Consider the following 20,112-nt stretch of genomic DNA (forward strand, 5'->3'; position numbering starts at 1 on the left):
ATGTCCTAGTTGTACCCATCCCCCCAACACCATCTCTGGCATGTGTGATCTTTATATTATGCACTGTATAGGAGGAAATCCATATCTTTTTATTTCTGTGGCGTGGCTTCTTGTGGTTTTAGGTTAATATATGTTTATTATTTTTGGTCAGCTATTATGTATTTGCCATTTGTGTTCTGTGTGTGTGTGACTGAGGTACTCTGTTAGCATGAATTTTCTGTGTAGCATTCTGTAGTAATTTGGCCTGTTCAGCTTTCCTGATAGTGGAGGGGATATTTGTGAGGGGAGACAGGGGTTTTGTTGACCCTTGTTCTGTATTGTTTGTGATTTATAAAATGACAGTTGTACAGAATATAGTTTCTTTTTATACTTTAATAAAAAATTTTTTAATATAAAATCAGAGCGAGGCTTGTGCAGATGGGATCTAACAGAACTCGCGGGGACGGGGACAGAGCTTGTGGGGATGGGACGGGGACGGAGATAGAGCTTGCGGGGACGGAGACAGAGCTTGTGGGGATGGGACAGGGACAGAGACGCAGCTTGCGGGGATGGGGTGGGGACAAATTTTGTCTCCGCGTCATTCTCTACTTAGCACCCTTTAATGTGGTATTTTCACGCGCACCAAATCCATTTCTAGTGTGGTCATAAAATAGGCATTTTTCTATTTGTAGAATTTCTGGCCATGCAGTAATGGTAGCATTTGTGGGCTGTCGTTTAAAAAAATTAACATAGAGCACTTACCGCCTCCTATTTAGGACGTGTCAACCAGTTAGTGCACCAGTAATGTCAGTGTGCTAACTGAAAAATGCTTCCACAGCCATTCTCTGCCCCGATACTCCCCATCCCCCAAAATTTGAAAAAAGAAATACTGAGCACTTAGGGGCGGATTCTATAAATCTCACTCCAGAATGGGTGCCAGAAAAGATCGTCGCTAAGTATGATTTATAAAGAGCCTGCAACCTTTATACAATTGTGCTTACTGACGATTCCTGATTACTGACTTACGCCTGCTGAAACCTGGTGTAAATGCTGGTTCCCAGTTTGGGTGTGAACAGCCAGTATTCTGTGCGACTTTTTGAAACACCCATGCCCTTCCATGGCCGCACCCCCTTTTGAGTTGCGCGTGATGGGATTTGAGTAGCATGCGTTATAGAATAGCATGCACAAATCTTAATTTGTGCCAATTAACATTAATAATTGTTTGTGGCCATTTATTGCTCATTAGTCAATTATTTTGCATGTATCCCACACAAATTTAGGTGCCCAAATCAGGGTGCCATATATAGAATTCAGGAGAAAAGCATGTACAAATAAAACTAATGCAGAATGTTTTAGTGTGTCCTGCGTTAGGCCATTTTTCCTGCATTAACACTTAATGCAGTTTAGTAAAAGGGCCCCATAGTTTAAAAAAAAAAAGGTACACAAGAATACAAAGCACTAGAGCTATATCAAACAGCTAGAAAACAGTTACATGTCAAAAATGGTTGAACTACCACCATAGGCACCTCGTATAAGAGGAAGCCCAATCTTGACCTTCCCATGGCTGCTGCCCTCACAAACGCAGGGCTTGCGCAGCAGCCAGGGAGCTCTCCCACCGTTCCTCCTTCCTTCCTGCTCTCCTCGACCGGCAGCTCTTCCCCCCCCCCCCCACATAACCCCCACGTGTTTAACCGTTTTACTCTCCCTGGCAGCAACGTCTGTGAAGAAAAAGGCACTAGTCTGCAGGCTCGCTTCCGGCTCCAGCTTTTCCCTTCACTCTTCACACAGTGTCCCGCCTTTGCGATGATGTATTTCCTGTTTCCGCGAAGGCGGGACACTGTGTGAAGAGCGAAGTGAGAAGCTGGAGCCGGAGGCGAGCCTGCAGACTAGTGCCTTTTTCTTCACAGACGTTGCTGCCAGGGAGAGTAAAACGGTTAAGGGCGACGGCCTTGATTCATTCTACGTCGTCCGCCTTCGTGCATTGAGGTCAAACTCCTCTCCGTGAGGGAAATGGGGGCGGGGTGAGTGCCGTGACATCAGTGGCGCGGTTAGTATAGTGTTCGGTTGCGCGGATGCTGCTGAGTAACCGTCTATCGGTTCAGCTTTGTCGCCATTTCCAGCAATGAGCCGGAACGATAGGAGAGGTAGCCTCCCAGTCAAGAGGGGAGCCGTGGAGGAGCAGCCCAATGGAGCTCTGCAAGCAGGCGAGCCTCGGAGTCAGTTGAAGCAGGTCCTGCGGAAGGAAGGGCTCTGGAGGGCACCCGTTTCCGAGGTCTACGACAATGGCACCAATACCTATTTCTGGTAAGGTGGTGGTGACGGGGCGGGCGGGTTGTTCTATGGGAAGTTTAATAAAACAGGCGAAAGGAGAGGGTTGTTCTATGGGAAGTTTAATAAAACAGGCGAAAGGAGAGGAGTTTGTTGTTTTCTGGGAGCCAAATGTAGTGTGTTCTCTAGCTACTTTGTGTATGAATGAGTATTTCCCCAATTGATTAAATCTTGACTTCTTTGTTTATCCTTCTTTTGCCAGCAACAAAATTCTTGGACTTGTAAATATGTCCTTCCGAATAGCCTGTGAAAGTTACAAGTGAGCCAACAGTACTTGTTACTATTTTACTTATTTTTTTTCTGTTGTCAGATAATTATGGATGTAAGCCCCACCCCTGGCACTACCCCTGACCCCGCCCCCTTTAGTCTCCCCAAACAGTTGGGCCACCGACCGCCTATGACTACCACTTTTTTGAATTTTGCATTTGTTCCCCTTATTTTGAAATTTTGGAGACATTTCAAAACGTTTAGCGGTTGTTATTCACAGCTATTTAACCAGGCAGGAGAAGCTTCTGCCTGGCTAAACCATGTTGGCCAACCCAATCGCTAATATTCAGCATCACTTAACCAAATAGTGCCACTGAATATTAGCTCTCACTGCCAATGCTGGAGCAGTGCAAGGCTGGTGTCAAGGCAGAGCAGGGAGCTACCTGGGCACTGCAGATATTCAGCAGTGCTGCCCAGGTAACAAACCAGGTTAATTTGGGACAACAAAAAGGATGTCTGAAATTAATGCAGCAGCTATGTGAGTACCACTGGTGATTATTGCCAATACCCAGGCAAATTCTGGCAGAATGCTGAGCATTGTTCCGTTCTAAGCTGAGAAGGAGCTCTCCACAGGGCGGGGGGGGGGGGGGGGGGGGGGGGGGGGGGGGGGGGGGGACGACAAAGTTCCCTGGACCAGCGCCGGGGTCTCTCTCTCTCCCTTTCTCTCTCTCTCCTGCTCCTGATGGGACCCGGGTGATCGCATCCCGACAGGAGCAGGAGAAAGAAAACTCTGGCGCCGGGGCCCCCCTTGGAGGCTAGGGGGGACCCAGACACAACAGGCGCTGCTCTTTCCTCTACCACACTGCCTGTCTGCCAAGCGGCTGCTGGTCCCTCAGGCCGCGCATGCTCAATTAGCGATTGAAAACAGTATTGAAGCACCACCCCCTACTGGCAGCAATGCAGTTGGAGGACTCCTGCTTAGCTCAGAGAGAATAGTGCTGCCAAGCACCCAGCTGTTCAATGTCAGTACCCGGACAGTGTCTGGCAACGAATATTTGGGCATAATTCAGCCAATGGGAGCCAGTGTTTAAAAAAAATCCTGCCTGTTGCTAGCTGAATATTGACTGGTTATTTTTTAAAATAGTCATAACATTTTAGAAATTTTAAGGTCATCAATCAATCTTGCAAATGCCAACACACAAGAAACTTTGTATCTCTGGATAATTCTCTGAAAAACAGATATTGTTGCAGAAGCCCTAAAAATCACATACAGCAATGTACAACATAGAGAAAAAAAGTCTCTGCATCATCAAACATCATGAAGTACAGGACAAATGGAATTTCTTATCAGGTGTGCATCCAGGCAAATGGTAAGTTGGAAAACCAGGAATGGAATCCTCAGTCAGCTAACAGCAGGACAGATTTTATTTACTTATCTGGCATATTTATATTGTATTGAAACAACAATGTGCATCTAGCAGATTTAGATAATTCAAGAAATAAAACAGAACACACAAAAACACAAAGAATGTCAGTCAGAACAATGCAGTCTGTTTAGTGCAGGAGTCCAACCTCAACCTTTGCCAGGTCAGGTTGTCAGGATTTCCACTATGAATATGCATGAGATCTATTTGCATATAGTGGAGGCAGTGTATGCAAATAGATGTCATGCATATTCATTGAGGAAATCATGAAAACCTGACTGGATTGCGGCCCTTGAGAACTGAGTTTGGATACCCCTGGTTTAGTGTGTATCGAAAGACCAAAATGAAGAAAGCTGTCAGCTGCTTTTGAAAGTCAATATACAAGTGAATTTGGTGAAACTCCACAGGCAGAACGTGCCAAATAGTAAGGCTGGTGATCTTGTCTCTGTTAAATGTATTATTTTCATGGAGGGAATAGATAAAATCTTGTTAGAAAAGCACAGGTGACATGTTAGCTGATATTCAGTCTACAGGGGGCTTCTTTTTTCAGGGGCTGATTGGCTCTGTCTTCCCCACTATAAGGGAACCAAGATTCTGCCCTGAGCATATGCAGCTTTGTGTTCTCCTTCTTGGGCTCCTCCTATCTCCCTTTCTGGGTCCTTATACTCAGATGCAGTCCTTTCAGGTGTGCTGAGAGACAATTTCCTCTCAGCATAGCTAACTACTAGGAGACAATGTGGTGGCCACAGCATTACTCCACCTCCTTGTTCCTTGGCTATTGAACAGGTGAAGGCAGGGAAGCCTCAATATAGATTGCGGATCATGTCAGGTTCTGCTTTCTAAAGGAACAGTAACATAAGAGTTTAGGACCCCGTGGTTTCCTGCTCTGGCAGCATCATAAGACCATAAGACCACCCTCCCTATTTCAAACAGTCTGAAAATACTCGGCGTGACAATCGACCGCAACCTCACTCTCGAGTGCCAAGTGAACTCCACAACAAAAAAAATGTTCCACTCAATGTGGAAACTTAAACGTATAAAACCTTTCTTCCCGAGGGACAAAATTTTGTAATCTAATACAATCAATGGTACTAAGTCATGCAGACTATTGCAACAGAATTTACGCTGGATGCAAAGAACAACTCACAAAGAATCTCCAGACTGCTCAGAATACAGCAGCCAGGCTAATATTTGGCAAATCATGATTCAACAGTGCCAAGCCCCTCTGAGAAAAACTGAATTTGCCCTCCCTTGTTCCTTCCTTCCTTCTCACCCAGTACTTCCCTCATCCATAACTGTCTTGTCTGTCTGTATTATTTAGATTGTAAGCTCTTTTGAGCAGGGACTGTCTCTTTGTATCAGGTGTTCAGTGCTGCGTGCGTCTGGTAGCGCTATACAAATGCTAATAATAATAACGTATTACTTTCAAAATCTGCACTCTGGTCCACAAAATTATCTACGCTCAAGTCCCGGGATATATGACAGGACTTATAGACCTACCACTCAGAAACACAACCAGATCATCTCGAACATACCTAAACCTCCACTACCCAAACTGCAAAGGACTTAAATACAAAGTAACCTATGCATCCAGCTTCTCCTATATAAGCACACAATTATGGAACGCACTGCCAAAAGTTGTGAAGACAACCTGCGACCACCTAAACTTCAGGAAATCATTACAAACCTACCTGTTCAAAAAGGCATACCCCGCCAACCCAACATAAATGCCTACACTCTGCAACACAACATAACCAAAGCTTGTAATGAACACCACATAATCTTTCCTCTCCTTGATCCCCATTGTAACTGAAACACATGTTCCTTATTCAACCACAATACCACCTGTATTTATTTCTCTACCGGACTTGGCAAACGCCTCTACGGTATTATGTAAGCCACATTGAGCTTGCAAATAGGTGGGAAAATGTGGGATACAAATGTAACAAACAAATAAATATCAGCTGCATGCACTTTGGATTCTGCAATCGCTTAGCTGTTGTGCAACTTTCCTTGAAGAAGACTTCAGCCCTCTGGATTTGAGTACAACTTACATCTTAGCTCAGGGATGGGCAATCACAGTTCGAGGGCCACAACCCAGTCAGGTTTTTCAAGATTTCCACAAAGAATATGCATGAGATCTATTTGAATTCAATGGAAGCCGCACATGCAAATCAATTTCATGCATATTCCTTGTGAAAATCTTGAACACCTAACTGGGTTTTGGCCCTCGAGTGTGTAGAAAACTGTCTTATGGACTCATGTAAACATTTATAAAATTGTTCTTGGATATATGTGCATAGAACTAGGTGGTCAGAGCACCTACTTGTATGCAATATGGGAGCAATTCTTGTAAGTGGGTGCCTCCACTGTGGCACCCTGAGGGCATGTGGTAGGAAATTTTTCTATAGGTTCCATTATAGAATACCAACATAACCTGGTATTGACATAGGCACTCACACTTACCCCTGTCATAGAGCTGTAGGGAGTGTGTAACTTATAGTATTCCCGTCAGTTATGTGTAGAAGTGGGAGCCCCGCCTGTGTCCTGCCAATGCTCCACCCGTCAGCCCCCTTGCAAATACACGTTATGTAAGTTCAGTGTGTGCATATGTATGTTTATGCTAATATTCTAAGCAATTACTCATGCAACAGGGATGTATACATTAGCGCCTAGTTTAGAAAACTGCCCTCTATATACACGTACATTCCTAGAGATAGAAAATGGGTGGTGAGGTGAGGGGGGTGGGGACAGGATCAGCATTGATACTTGCATTTTATAAAATGTATGCATAGTTGCCAATTTTCACTTACACACACATATATATATATATATATATATACACACACACACAAACTTACTGTACATCTGCCTCAGAGGAGGTATGGATTTGTATGGCAGCTTTCAGGTAGGCTTTTTTTTTTTTTTACAAAGGCATATATGTTGTTTTTGAAAATAAGAGCAACATATGCACCCTTAAGCCTCCCTTACCTAGGTTCCCTGTTATAAAATTATCTGATTTTCTAGTCCAAGGCCAGTACAAGAGTATCGGGTGCCCTAACCATCAGCTATGTGGTTCTCCTCTTGGATAACTTTCAGGCCCCCTCCTTAGAGTGGAGAAGTAGCCTAGTGGTTAGTGCAGTGGACTTTGATCCTGGGGAACTGAGTTCAATTCCCACTACAGTTCCTTGTGACTCTGGGCAAGTCACTTAATCCTCCATTGCCCATGGTACAAAATAAGTACCTGAATATATATAAACCGCTTTGAATGTAGTTGCAAAAACCTCAGAAAGGCGGTATATCAAGTCCCACTTCCCTCTCCCCAACCAAGATTTTGATAACTGAACTAAAAAATCATGATCATCTCAACACCACCAAAAAATGCATAATTGCACATCATGAATTAAAAGATTAAACATTTTGTGTGTGTGATCATGCTTATTTGGTTCTTTTGGATCTATTGTTTGCTTTGACCGTAGGCGCTTTGTGCCACCTCCTGCACCCTGAGAACCAGTTACTCTAGCCAACCACTTAGTCTTGCCTAATGCAGGGGTTCTCAATCCAGTCCTTGGGACATCCATAATGAATATGCATGAAAGAGATCTGCATGCACTATTTCCATTTTATGCAAATCTAGCTTATTTATTTATTGCATTTGTATCCCACCTTTTCCCACTTACTAGTAGGCTCAAAGTGGCTTACATACTTCCGGAGAGGTAGTTACAGACTCCGGTGTGAACAAATACAGTATAGGTCGGGTATTATTACAGTGACAAGTACAGTAAAAAAGTATCGGTAAATAGGTTGGGGTGATTCAGACAAAATGTTAGGGTGTGATCATGCGTCGGGGTTGAAAACTGTCCATTTCCTGATGTTTTTAGGGTTTTTTTTGGAATTCTAGATGATTATTCGTAGATTTCAGGCGTTTTGGTAGACCATTCCAGAGCTGTGTGCATATCTAAGAGAAATTTGATGCATATATTAATTTATACTACAGGCTTTTACAACTTGGGAAGTGAAGAGTTAAGTACGTTCTGGCTGATTCAATTGTGTTTCTAATTGGTAAGTCGATTAGTTCAGACATATAGCTCAGGGCTAGACCATGTATTATTCTGTGAACAAAGGTAGAAACCTTGAAAGCGATACTTCCTTTGATTGGTAGCCGGTGTAGTTTTTCCCAGAGGGGTTTTGTGCTTTCAAATTTAGATTTTCCATAGATAAGCCTGGCTGCCATATTCTTAGCAGTCTGTAGTTTCCTTAGGATTTGTTCCCTGCAACCCACATATACTCCATTGCAGTAAAGCGAATGCTACATACCTGTAGAAGGTATTCTCCGAGGACAGCAGGCTGATTGTTCTCACTGATGGGGTGACGTCCACGGCAGCCCCTCCAATCGGAACACTTTCTAGCAAAGTCCTTTGCTAGTCCTCGCGCACCGATGCGCACCGCGCATGCGCGGCCGTCTTCCCGCCCGAACCGGCTCATGCCAGCCAGTCTCATATGTAGCAAGACAAAGAGAAGGGAAGACACAACTCCAAAGGGGAGGCGGGCGGGTTTGTGAGAACAATCAGCCTGCTGTCCTCGGAGAATACCTTCTACAGGTATGTAGCATTCGCTTTCTCCGAGGACAAGCAGGCTGCTTGTTCTCACTGATGGGGTATCCCTAGCCCCCAGGCTCACTCAAAACAACAACCATGGTCAATTGGGCCTCGCAACGGCGAGGACATAACTGAGATTGACCTAAAAAATTTACCCACTAACTGAGAGTGCAGCCTGGAACAGAACAAACATGGGCCTAGGGGGGTGGAGTTGGATTCTAAACCCCGAACAGATTCTGAAGCACTGACTGCCCGAACCGACTGTCGCGTCGGGTATCCTGCTGCAGGCAGTAATGAGATGTGAATGTGTGGACAGATGACCACGTCGCAGCTTTGCAAATCTCTTCAATAGTGGCTGACTTCAAGTGGGCTACCGACGCTGCCATGGCTCTAACATTATGAGCCGTGACATGACCCTCAAGAGCCAGCCCAGCCTGGGTGTAAGTGAAGGAAATGCAATCTGCTAGCCAATTGGATATGGTGCGTTTTCCTACAGCCACTCCCCTCCTGTTGGGATCAAAAGAAACAAACAATTGGGCGGACTGTCTGTTGGGCTGTGTCCGCTCCAGATAGAAGGCCAATGCTCTCTTGCAGTCCAATGTGTGCAGCTGACGTTCAGCAGGGCAGGAATGAGGACGGGGAAAGAATGTTGGCAAGACGTACCGTACCGAGCGCGGACAAAAGAAGACTGGCCGGCACGAGCCGGTTCGGGCGGGAAGACGGCCGCGCATGCGCGGTGCGCATCGGCGCGCGAGGACTAGCAAAGGACTTTGCTAGAAAGTGTTCCGATTGGAGGGGCTGCCGTGGACGTCACCCCATCAGTGAGAACAAGCAGCCTGCTTGTCCTCGGAGAATCAACATGTGTTAATACCATTGTTTGAATCATGTTGCGAAATGTTTCCCTCGGGAAGAATTGTTTTATCACGTGTATTCATTGTGGATATCCTGAAAACTTGATTAGCTAGATCTGTCCTGAGAACAGGATTGAGAACCACTGGTCTAATGGTTAAGCCAGCCCTGTTTCAGCCAGATAAAGAGGGCACAAAACCGAAAGAATTACAGATCTCCACATTTTGTATTAATATAAATATTTCTTAGTCATGGGTTTATTTGTGTTTCCAAACCCTGAATACTATTGACTTTTTTCATTTTGGAAAATTTTCTCAATCACTTTTATCCTGGTGAAGTAAGGATGGAAATATTTTTTGTGAAGCTACAATTTCTCCTATAAAGTTTTGGTGATAGGTCATAAGAAACTCTTACTTTACGTGGAGTGAATTAACATTGCCGTACAGAAAGAGGAGAGTAGAGGCAGGAAAAGGGGAGAATCACTAATATTGAGCCATGTTAAGTAGAGAAAAAATGGAAGCAATGCATAAGAACATAAGCTTTGCCATACTGAGACAGATCGAAGGTCCATCAAACCCAGTATCCTATTTCCAACAGTGGCCAATCCAGGTCACAAGTACCTGGCAAGATCCCAAAAGTGTAAAATAGATTTTATGCTGCTTATCCTAGAAATAAGCAGTGGATTTTCCCAAATCCATCTTAATAATGACTTATGGATTTTTTTTCAGGACAGTAGCCAAATGTTTTTTAAACCTTGCTATGCTAACTGCTTTAACCACATTCTTGGCAATGAATTCCAGAGTTTCATTAAATGTTTAGTGAACAAATGTTTTCTCCGGTTTGTTTTAAATTTATTACTTAGTAGCTATATTGCGTGCCCCGCAGTCCTAGTATTTTTAGAAAGAGTAAACAAGTGATTCACATCTACCCATTCCACTCCACTCAGTATTTTATAGACCTCTATTATATCTCCCCTCAGCCGTTCCTTCCCCAAGCTGAAGAGCCCTAGTCACTTTAGCCTTTCCTCGTAAGGAAGTCATCCCACCCCTCTTTTATCATTTTTTGTCACCTTTCTCTGTACCTTTTCTAATTCCGCTATATCTTTTTTGAGATACTCTGACCTGAATTGTTCCCTGCAACCTGCATATACTCCATTGCAGTAATCGACATGTGTTAATACCATTGTTTGAATCATGTTGCAAAAAGTTTCCATCGGGAAGAATTGTTTTATCATGTATATTCATTGTGGATATCCTGAAAACTTGATTAGCTTGCAGTTGCATCATGGAGCAATACAAAGGCATTATAACATTCTCATTTTTATTTTATATTCCTTTCCTAATAATTCCTAATATTCTATTTGTTCCTTAGCCGCTGCTGCACTAGAGATGCAGCTCCACAGTGAGCTCATGGTTCCAATTCTGGTCTCAAGATTGGATAAGCCAAATCTGGTTGAAACAAGACCAGCAAAAACCTTGGAATGTTGACACAATACGAGAAGAAATGAAGGACTGCTGATCCCGGGACTATAGCACTGGAGGAATCGGCTCCCTTCCACCCCAAACCATAGCAAGCCCACGTGGAACCGGTGGTTCTGAGAAAGAAAGTCGGAAAACCGCGAATGAACGCTGAACTGCCACCTATGAGCCATCCACGAAGAAATGCCACCCGATACCGGGACAATAACACTAGAGGAGATGGAATCCTTCCACCCCGAACAGCATCAAGCCTATGTGGAACCAGCGGAACCAAGAAAGAAAGTAGCGAAACCACAAACACATGCCGGACTGCCACCCATGAGCCGTGACCATAAGGGAAGCCAGAGGACCAGAACCCCAGAAGGGAATCCAGTTAGCATCCGAGGGTGAGAATCTGTTATCTGGAGGCAAATGGGCAATGACTGGTGACACACCTAGAAGAGGGCCGATTGAACAAGGATGATCGGAACCTAGCACCACTCCCCTACCTTGTCCACCTCACTCACCGGTCTGGTGCGCTGCCGTTCTCTCAGTGAAGAAACCAAAGGACAGTGACACTGACTCAGAGCCCTTGAGTCCCAGCTCCCAATATCTGACACTCTAAAAATCCTAGGAGTTTTCATTGACCACAATTTATCCTTCGACAAGCAAATCTCAACCACAACAAAGAAAATGTTCCACAGCATGTGGAAACTGAAACATATAAAAAACTGCTTCCCGAGATATGCATTCCGCACACTATTCCAATCCAAGGTCCTTACCTATGCAGACTATTGGAAAGGAATGTGTGCCGGATGCAAGGAACAATTACTAAAGAAACTGCAAACAGCACAAAATACAGCTGCAAGACTAATATTTGGGACAAATAGATTTGAAAGCGCAAGACCTTTGCTCCTCAATCTTCACTGGCTATCCATCAAAGCACGTATATCCTTCAAGATTTGCTATGTGGCTCATAGGATAATTTTCGGCCTTGCAGCTGAATTCATGACAAACCTAATAGAAAATGCAATCGAAGTTACAAGAACCTACCTCATACTACCCTTCCCCAGCTGTCAAGGCCTGAAATAGAAATCTGTATATTCAACCAGTTTCACATACTTATGTCCCAAAATCTTGGAACACAATACTGAAAATTCTAAAATGTATGACTGATTATTTAACTTTTCGAAAACACCTGAAAGCACACTTCTTCAGACAATCTTTCTTAGAACATTTCGCATAGACTAAATAATGAACTCACCATGGAACCTGACCACCAAACAGAAAAACAATGAAACACGCCAATTACTAATGATAATACTATATGTCTAACTATAACAAACTGCAAACCACATTGCAAATGCCACAAGTCTAACTGTACTAAACTGTAAGCCACACTGAAGCAACCTGATTGGAAAATGTGGGGTATAAATGCAGAAATAAATAAATAAATAAATAAGGTTTCAACTTATCATCAACGATGACACATAGATCCTTTTCCTGGGCGGAGACTCCTAATGTGGAACCTTGCATCACATAGCTCTTTCCCACATGCATCACTTTGCACTTGCTCACATTAAACATAATCTGCCATTTGGATACCCAATTACCCAGTCTCATAAGGTCCTCTTAGAATTTTTCATAATCCTCTTGTGATTTAACAACTTTGAATAGATTTGTGTCATCAGCAAATTTAATTACCTCACGTTATTCCCATCTCTAGATCATTTATAAATATGTTTAAAAGCAGCAGTCTCAAAACAGACCCTTGGAGAACCCCACTATCTACCCTTCTCCATTGAGAATACTGACCATTCCTACTCTCTGTTTTCTATCTTTTAACTAGTTCTTAATCCACAATAGGACATTACCTCTTATCCCATGACTTTCTAATTTTCTCAGAAGTCTTTCATGAAGTACTTTGTCAAATGCCTTTTGAAAATACAGATCCACAGTTTTGACCGGCTCTCTATCCACGTTTATTCACTCCTTCAAAGAAATGTAATACATCGGTGAGGCAAGATTTCCCTTAACTAAATCCATATTGGCTTTGTCTCATTAATCCATGCTTTTGTACATGCTCTGTAATTTTATAATATTCTCAACCATTTTGTCTGGCACTGATATCAGTCTCAACAGTCTATAATTTCCTGGATCACTTCTGGAACACTTTTTTTTTTTAAATTAAAGGGTGGCCAATGTAATACCAATTGTCCAGTACCATGCTGGATTTTAAAGATAATTACACATTATTAATAATAGCCCTTCAAGTTTATTTTTTCAATTCTGGCAGTACTCTGGGATGCATACCATCTGGTCCAGGCAATTTGCTACTCTTCAGTTTGTCAAATGGCCCCATTACATCTTCCAGGTTTTCAGAGATTTGTTTCAGTTCTTCTGACTCATCAGCATTGAATACCATTTCTGGCACTGATATCTCTCCCACATCTTCCTTAGTAAATGCTGAAGCAAAGAATTAATTTAATCTCTCCGCTATGGCCTTGTCTTCCTTGAGTGCCCCTTTTACCCCTCAGTCATCTAGTGATCCAACTGATTCTTGTACTGGCTTCTTGCTTCTAATATACTTTAAAAAGTTTTTGTTTTTTGCCTCCAACACAATCTTCTTTTCAAAGTCTCGCTTTGCCTTCCTTATCAGCGCTTTGCATTTGACATGCCATTCCATATGCTGTTTCCTATTATTTTCAGTTGGATCCTTCTTTCATTTTCTGAAGGATTTTCTTTTAGCTCTAATGGCTTCTTTCAACTCAATTTTTAAACATGCTAGGGGTCTTTTACAAAGGTGCATCACCTTGCATTTGTCCACATTAAATTTCAAATGCCATTTGGACGCCCAGTCTTCTAATTTCCTAAGGTCTTCCTACAAGATATCTAAGAGGCCTAAACTAAATATATAATACCTTATCCAGATGCAGCCAAGTATCATCGTTATCCAGATAATTTGAAAACCTGCCTTTGCTCCACCCACTCAGACACTAGTAAATGGATTGTATCGGGTTATTCTGTTGGAACTTTAGACCAATATGATCCATATATAGGCCTTTATATCTGTTGAATGTATAACTGGCTTTGATTATTGGCCAAAGGAGTATTTCAGCATCAGAACCAATTTAATAGGTGAACTAGTGAGGCACTGGCTTGGGGCACACTGCATAAAGGGTGTAAAAATTCCCTGCCTCTGATGTTACCATTTCATGAGTCTATATGTCCCCCCCCCCCCCCTTCATGGCCCAGTGCTTCCCCTCCACGTGTCCAACATCTCCCACACCCCTGCATCCATATCCAGCATCTCCTCCCCTCTCTCAACCCCCTCCCCTATCTGTGATCTGGCATATCCCCCCTCCCTCTAAACCTCCTTCTGGGTCTACCTTAAAATGTTTTCCCTCTAGAAGATGCTGGCAGCGGCAGCAATTTACATGTGCATCCTGTGGCTGGCCATAGAGTCTTCCCTTTGTTGTATTCCACTCCCTCTGATGTAGCTTCCTGTTTCTGCATGAGGGGACCCAGCAGAGGGAAGACTCTATGGTCGGCTGCAGGCTGCATATGTAAATCGCTGCCACTGCTGAGGACCTCTAGAGGGAAAGACATTTTAAGGTATGCTGAGGGAGGGATGTCTTACTACAGCAGTGAAGGGAATTAAAATAAAAGTGGAGATGGTGGACAGTGAGAGAAAGAGAGGGAGAAAGAGCGGAAGCCTCTGTGTGTGTGTGTATGTGTGGAGGGGGCATCGGTGCAGAGGTGGGGGCACCAGAGCAACAGCTAGCTCAGGCTCCACCAGAGGCATAGCCAGACTCAGTATTGTGGATGGGTCCAGAGGTAACTTGGATAGGCTCTTTCATGCTCCCTACCCCCAAATATCTTCCCAGAGATACTTTTTTTTAAGTACAGATTTTTTTCACCTGCCCCACATCTCCCCCACCCCCTTTCTCCTTCACAGCACCCCGGCATCTGCACTCCTATCTCTGAACCCCATCCTTCCCCAGTGTATGGTACAGGTTCCTTGGCGCCTGCAGTGATTCATTCTCGCTGCTTGCACTGGCCCCACAGGCTTCCATGTGCCATGTCCTGCCCTCTCTGATATCATTGCCTGTTTCCTGTCTGGCATGTTTGCACATGCAGCGAGAATTAATCACTGCAGGCATTGAGGATGCCTGTACAGTACATCGGGATGGGCTGGGGTTAAGAGTTAGAAGTGCAGATGCTGGGATGTTGCAGAGGAGAGTGGTGCGCCTGCTGGGTGGGCCTGTGCCCACCCAGGCCCACCTGTAGCTATGCCACTGGGCACCACAACCCCTTGAGGTGGCACTACTCAGCATATTGATCCCACTGAAATATATAAGTAGATAAAGCAGTGCACAGACAGGAACACACTGGTAGAGCTCTATTGAGTGGAGGAGTGGCCTAGTGGTTAAGGTGGTGGACTTTCATCCTGAGGAACTGAATTCAACTCCCACTTCAGGCGCAGGCAGCTCCTTGTGACTCTGGGCAAGTCACTTAACCCTCCATTGCCCCATGTAAGCCACATTAAGCCTGCCATGAGTGGGAAAGCGTGGGGTACAAATGTAACAATAAATAAATTGGAGATTGTGATGGATCACTATAGATTCAGGGCTCAAACTGCTGATTTTATCCTTTTTCTTAATCTGGTTAATGACCTCCTTGTCTTTTGAAATAGAAAATATAAGTAATGCTTTCCCTTGGCTGATAAGAAAGAAGCAGTGAACAGCTGTCTATAGTGTGCCAGAGATGGTATTCTACTTACCACGTTGACGCTGAATGCATAGAGAAGGTCAAAGGGGAGGGCAGCAATGAGATCCACAAAGAACCAGGTAGTTGCATAGTGCACGCAGATCGAGCGGGGATCATACACCACCTGCCCAGACTTGCTGACATAAGTTGTGCGGAAATTTAACAGGATATCTAAAGGCAGAAGAAAATAAAGAAAAAGGATAGTAAGCACCAGGGCACTAAAATGGCTGTGGGTTTTAGACTCATTATAGACCTTCAGTGCTCGTGTGTGGTTGTATTGTCAAGGTCTGGTAAGTAAGGTTTGATGTCCCACTGCAGTCACAGGTTTCACTAAGCCTGCTAAGTGGGCAATTTTATATCTATGCAAATTTTGCACATTTTCAAAGAAGAAATGACTTGGTTTACTCCACTTAAGTATTAGTGAATTTTTTCAAAGAAAAACTACTAGACACTTTACTTTGACTTGATCTGCAAATAGGGTTAGGTGAGGCTCATATTCAAAAGTACATTATCAGTATAGTGACAGCTACTATATGAATAAGTGCCCTGTCTGCCAATTTTCATCACTGTTGATACATCATGTAGCTTCAGCATTTAAGAACTGGATAAACAATGAAAAGTGGAACAGAAGAGAAGCTTTGAATAAGTTTCACTAAAAACATAGGGCGCACTAATGGAATTAGTGCTCACAAAATGCTTAGAACTAGTGCTAATTCTGTTAGCGTGCAGTAAGCTTTAAAAAAAGGGCTCATAAGAGGTTGTTTTACTAAGCTGCAGCATAAAGTGGCTTTAGTGCACCCTTCTGTGGGGTTTTTTCACATGCGCTAAGTCCTTTTTTACTGCAGCCATAAAAATGGCCTTTTTTTGTATTAATGGCCATGTGATATTGTTGCCATTAATGTGTGCCTTTATCAAGAAATGGGGAAAATGTCTCATCAATCAGTGGCAGACCAACAATGATCCCTGCACACCGTATATCAGTAATCATCGACAAAAACCCCAAAGAATATTTTTAAATATTTTCTGTATGTATTATTCAAAATCAACTCCAGGAAAAAATAATAAAGTTCAATTCTGTACATAAAGAAGGACTTATCTTGTCTTTTCTCTTTTTGTCCAGTTGTGTGCGAGGTGGTATAACTTAACTTGCCATAAAAAGAGCGTGCGGTCCCAACAGTCCCGTTTCGCACTGCTTCTTCAGGGAACCACACCACAAAATCTCGAACTCTGCAAGTAAAAACACACAACCTTGTAAATCCAACTCCCTAGAGAAAAAAAAGACAGTCACAATAAATGATGCTATCTTTTTTTCTCTAGGGAGTTGGATTTACAAGGTTGTGTGTTTTTACTTGCAGAGTTCGAGATTTTGTGGTGTGGTTCCCTGAAGAAGCAGTGCGAAACGGGACTGTTGGGACCTTTTTATGACAAGTTAAGTTATACCACCTCGCGCACAACTGGACAAAAAGAGATAAGACAAGATAAGTCCTTCTTTATGTACAGAATTGAACTTTTATTAGTTTTTCCTGGAGTTGATTTTGAAAAAATACATACAAAAATATTTTAAAATATTCTTTGGGGGGTTTTGTTGATGGTTACTGATATACGGTGTGAAGGGATCATTGCTTGTCTGCCACTGATTGATGAGACATTTTCCCCATTTTTTGATAAAGGCACTCTTCACTGTAGATTGTTTTTTTGATGTTGATCAGCATTAAAGTACAGTGATTTTGATCTGTGATATTCTTTACCTGCCATTAATGTGTGGCCAAAAAAAAATAGCACATGTGCACTCACCGCCACCCATTCTGCAGGTGGTATGGGCTCATGCACAATTCCAGTTAGCGTGTGGCAATGTAGCTGCTCAATCTGATTAGTGCAGGAATGCCCACGCTCCGCCCTCAGACATACCCTCTCAAAAACAAAATTTGAAATATGGTGTAGCGTGCAGTTATCGCTTGCACAATTGGCAGTTACTGGAGAACATCCGAGCGTATACCGCAGTATGCCATTTTAAGCTTTGTGAGGTCCGTGTTTGCGCCTTACACGGCTTAATAAAAGGGCCCCTAATTTTTTATATGAGGATGCAAACTTGTAACTAATTTCGATGTATATTGAATACAGGACAGCACCAATGATTACAAATTTCAGCTGACAGCTGTTTACTTGGCTGCATTGATGGCTTAGAAACGAACTATGAGGCTCTCTCTCTTTTTATATTCATTATTTAATTACACTCAGTTTATAAACTGTGTATTATTTAAAAGAATTCTTGTGGAACACAGTTTGTCAATTTTCAGCGGCACTTTCCAGACAATGCTGCTGAAAATTCTTACACAATACCCTAGTACTATCCAGATAGTGTTGGGACAGAGCGACAAAAGAGTGAGGTAATTACACCTGATTCTACAGAGTCAACAATATTTAACTGCTATCAACAGGATTCTATATATTGCGCAGAGATTTCCATGTGGAAATTGAAGCATACCCCAATAGCAATGCGAAACAGCTAATTGGCTAAAAAGCTAATCAGTGCTGATAATTGGATGTTAACAACCAATTATCAGCACTAACTGGCATTAATTAGAATTTATGCGCACTACTTGCTAAGCATATTCTATAATGTTGTCCATGTAAATTCTAAGTCGCATGACAGTTGAAAAGGGGGTATGGCCATGGGCATGGAATGGGCGGGTTATGGGCATATCTAAAATCTATGCATATTATTATAGAATACACCCGCTCCGCACCTAATTTAGGCATCAAGATTTACACCAGGTTTTACTTGGCATAATTGGCTGCTACTAAATTTAGTCACGTGGACCAATGATCTGTATATTCTATAAATTGCATGGAAATTTAGGCTTATTCTATAAAGTACGCCTAAAATAAGGCTTACTTTATAGAATACGCTTAAGCGAATTTCATTGTGGCGCTGAATTTTTAGGTGTGATATATAGAATCTAGTCCTATTTGTATCTCATTGCTTGATATCCGGCTAGCGGACTTCCACTTTTGGCCCCTCCCTAGTCCCTGCCATAGGGACATACTGCAGTTTTAGACCTCAATATCCTGGCTATATAAAATTGAGATTTGGATGTCCATGCAATATGGACATGTAAATGCTGGTTTTCAGGTGTCCAAAATAGGAATAGAGCTTCTAAAATAACCTCTTATGTGTGTTTATAAAATACTAATGTAAGCAGAAGAAACAGTGATAACCCTGCAGGTGTGGACACTTACACCTGCTCCCAAGCTGGTGTAAATGTTGTAAGGAGGAGGTAGAGGGAAAGCAGAGAAGAGCTGACAGGGGCAGTAAGCCAAGAAAGGAAGAACACTCTATGACGGGAAAAGGGGGTAGGAGACTTGCAAGAAGGGAAGAGAACTACAGAACCCAGCAGCACTTGCAAGGGAGGAGGGAACAAGAGAAACAGCACTACAACTCCCAGCAGGTAGTAAAGTCAGGAGGTGATTGGGAGATGGAGGATAATCAGGTGGAGGAGCAGCACCTGGGAGAGAGGGTGGGGGAAGCAGGGGCGTATCTGGAATCCGGCGGTAGGGGGGGCCACAGCCAGAGAGGGGGGGCACATTTTTGCCTCCCTCCCCCCCCCCGCCGCCGCCGCCGCCGCCTCTCTCCACCCCCTCCCCGCCGTCAACCCTCCCCCGCTGCTTACTTTTGCTGGCGCCGAGGTCCGACCCGCAATCTCCGTTTTTCGTCTTCCTCCGTGGCCATGCTTCCAGGAAGTAACGCTGCAGTGCTGATTCGTTGAATCCAGTTCGACGTCTGACGTCAGACGCCGAACTGGATTCAACGAATCAGCACTGCAGCATTACTTCCTGGAAGCATGGCCACGGAGGAAGACGAAAAACGGAGATTGCGGGTCGGACCTCGGCGCCAGCAAAAGTAAGCAGCGGGGGAGGGTTGACGGCGGGGATGGGGGCCAGGGCGAAATCTGCGGGGGCCCAGGCCCCTGTGGCCCCACGCAGATACGCCCCTGGGGGGAAGACTCCATGGAGTGGGAGGAGATTGAACTAGGAGAGAAAAGTGAAAATGTCATGATGGAGGCTGGTGTGGAGCAAATGGAGTTCTTTTACTCAGGACAAAGGGAGATGGAAAAGGAAGAGACTGCAGAGAGAAGCCAGAGATTTGGGGCCACTCAGTGACAATGCCTAGATGCGGTCTGGCTTCATGGAACTGTGGGAATTAATTACCTGAAGGAGGTCAGTCTGAACATTTGTGGGAGGTTGTCAGAGTGTTGGTGTCTGACAACCGAGGGTGGTGAAAATGCCTCTACCTCCTAGGCAGTAAGAGAAAGGAGAAGAGGAATTGACTGAACCACAGGTTTATCCCAAGTCATTAACTAATTCTAAAACTGAACGGTTATGGATTTTTGAGTGTGGGAGAAGTGAAACAAGGTGCACAGAGACTAGCAGCTGTAATACAGCGGGCAGACTGGTTTTCTCTGATACCGTTGGGGAAATAGTGCTGTGAATAATCGCTTG

General features: G+C 43.7%; 1 protein-coding gene across 1 annotated transcript in view; it reads right to left on the reverse strand.

Moving 5' to 3' along the window:
- The window catches only part of LOC115474743 (potassium voltage-gated channel subfamily H member 8-like), a 625,512-nt gene that overhangs the window by 324,417 nt on the left and 280,983 nt on the right, over nucleotides 1-20,112 (reverse strand). The window contains exon 5 of the mRNA XM_030210385.1: nucleotides 15,626-15,783. Within this exon, the coding sequence (XP_030066245.1) occupies nucleotides 15,626-15,783 (158 nt within the window). The remainder of the gene's footprint in view (nucleotides 1-15,625; nucleotides 15,784-20,112) is intronic.

This window comes from Microcaecilia unicolor, chromosome 7 (genome assembly GCF_901765095.1).
Source record: "Microcaecilia unicolor chromosome 7, aMicUni1.1, whole genome shotgun sequence".
NCBI lineage: Eukaryota > Metazoa > Chordata > Amphibia > Gymnophiona > Siphonopidae > Microcaecilia > Microcaecilia unicolor.